General features: G+C 39.0%; 1 protein-coding gene across 1 annotated transcript in view; it reads right to left on the minus strand.

Moving 5' to 3' along the window:
• The window catches only part of LOC107585415 (BSD domain-containing protein 1-like), a 12,831-nt gene extending 11,522 nt beyond the window's left edge, over nt 1–1,309 (minus strand). Inside the window, exon 1 of the mRNA XM_016272432.1 lies at nt 1,235–1,309. Within this exon, the coding sequence (XP_016127918.1) occupies nt 1,235–1,245 (11 nt within the window). The 5' untranslated portion in view covers nt 1,246–1,309. The remainder of the gene's footprint in view (nt 1–1,234) is intronic.
• Nucleotides 1,310–1,941: the final 632 nt, after the last annotated feature.

Below are 1,941 nucleotides of genomic sequence, written 5' to 3' on the forward strand. Positions count from 1 at the left end.
GAAAGGGGAACAGAGTCGCGTGACAGACACAGTGATGAAGCTGGTCTCTCTCGCTGTCTCTCTCACACACACGCACGTGCGCGCACGCACGCACACACACACGATGCGCAAAACTCTGCATTTGAACAGTCAATAGCAAATACATAAACTAATAACAAAACAGTAGCTGATTCAGAAGCGCCAGATTGTCACAGCAAAGTCAGAATGACCTCCTCTCCTAGGTTCACGAAACGGTCGCCCATAAAATGCATTGCTGTTCTGTTGTAAGTAATCTTAAAGATTCCTAAATGCATCTACTTCCGGAAGGCCAAATAAAATGCTTTTGCTTTCGCCTAGAAACACACAGCGTCTCCCTGACATGCTGCTTCAACACTAACTGCGGTTACTGAAACCACACCTTCTTTCTTTGCGTGAACATTTGCGCGGCATTATGCTAATATTTCCACATAGTGAGGTAGATATGTGGGGGCGTGTTAGAACGAGCCGTTTTAGGGGGGCGTGGCAGAGTCTTAACTTTGATAAAGAATATCTCTTTGGTTTTGAGACTTTAGTCTTTGCAACAAAGGAAAACTTGAAATCGCATCATATGTCCCTTTTAAGGATGTATAGACATATCCTCTGGTCAAACTCAGGCACTTAAACTTCATTAATAATAACGTGAATTTTTACACAATATCAAGAAAATAAACAGAAAGTTACATCGTCGTGATTAAAAAAAAAATCAAAAAACTTTTTTTATTAGATTTAATCCACGACATATTTGATACAGATATTAAAAAGTACAGCATAGGAATGACTCAATCATCAATAAATCATAATGTGTGTGAATAGTTTGATCGCTCCAGCTCGGCAGTCTGGAACAATCTGTGACATCCGAGCTTTATGAATCCTTCATTTCAGTATCTGACCATGCCATTTCATCCCTTTACTGTCATATACACAATCTCTGTCTTTTTTATTTTTATATGGGATGGGTTTATATGAATATTACTATTAATAACGATGGCTGCAACATGTATTTTTGTTCATGACTCGGTGATATTTTTGTAAACAAAACCCGTCTGACTTCCTCCTTCACATCCGCCAATAAAACTCATCATTTAAAAAGGTCACAAACATCTTTTTAATGCGGATACGCACTCTTTAGAGTGAAATGAATGTTGCTACATGACAACATATTATTTATATAGTACATAAAACCGATCAGGTGAGCATTAGCGTGCTGTAAACTCACCCGTCTGCCATCTTCAGCGCATGACGACATCAGTATGGCCTGAACTCTGACCTCACCAGCGCGTCCAAATAAAAATCATAAACACTGCATGAGATAAAGTGAGGATAATTTATTAATGATTGTAAGAGAGATATATAAATCAGTAACTTGCGCTACAAAGGGAAAGAATGAGCGTGAATTCGTTTGTTAAAATATTTTTCACGAAACACTGCGTAGTAAGGCAACCGCAAAAGATCAAGGTTTGTGATGAAACGCGAAAACGCCTGTCATTACACTGACGGCCTGTAGGGGCCGCCAAAAGCAATAATCACACACAACAATAGACTAATTTGTATAGAAAGAAAGAAAGAAAGAAAGAAAGAAAGAAAGAAATGCTGTAAAGTACACTTGGTATATTTCCTCAACATATATATATATATAAATGTGTACTGGTTTATATATCCTGGTGGGGACTTAAACCTGACTACACACAGACTCATGGGGACTCGTGTCACGGTGGGGACCTAAATTGTGGTTCCCACGGGTACAAAAGCTTATAAATCATACAGAATTAAGTTTTTTGAAAATCTAAAAATGCAAAAAGTCTCCTGTAAGGGGTAGGTTTAGGGGTAGGGTTGGTGTAGGGCAATAGAATATACGGTCTGTACAGTAGAACAACCATTACGCCTATGGAGAGTCCCCACAAGGATAGCTGACCAGACTGTGTG

Source organism: Sinocyclocheilus grahami, unplaced genomic scaffold (assembly GCF_001515645.1).
Source record: "Sinocyclocheilus grahami isolate Dianchi unplaced genomic scaffold, SAMN03320097.WGS_v1.1 scaffold70.1, whole genome shotgun sequence".
In the NCBI taxonomy this organism is placed as follows: domain Eukaryota; kingdom Metazoa; phylum Chordata; class Actinopteri; order Cypriniformes; family Cyprinidae; genus Sinocyclocheilus; species Sinocyclocheilus grahami.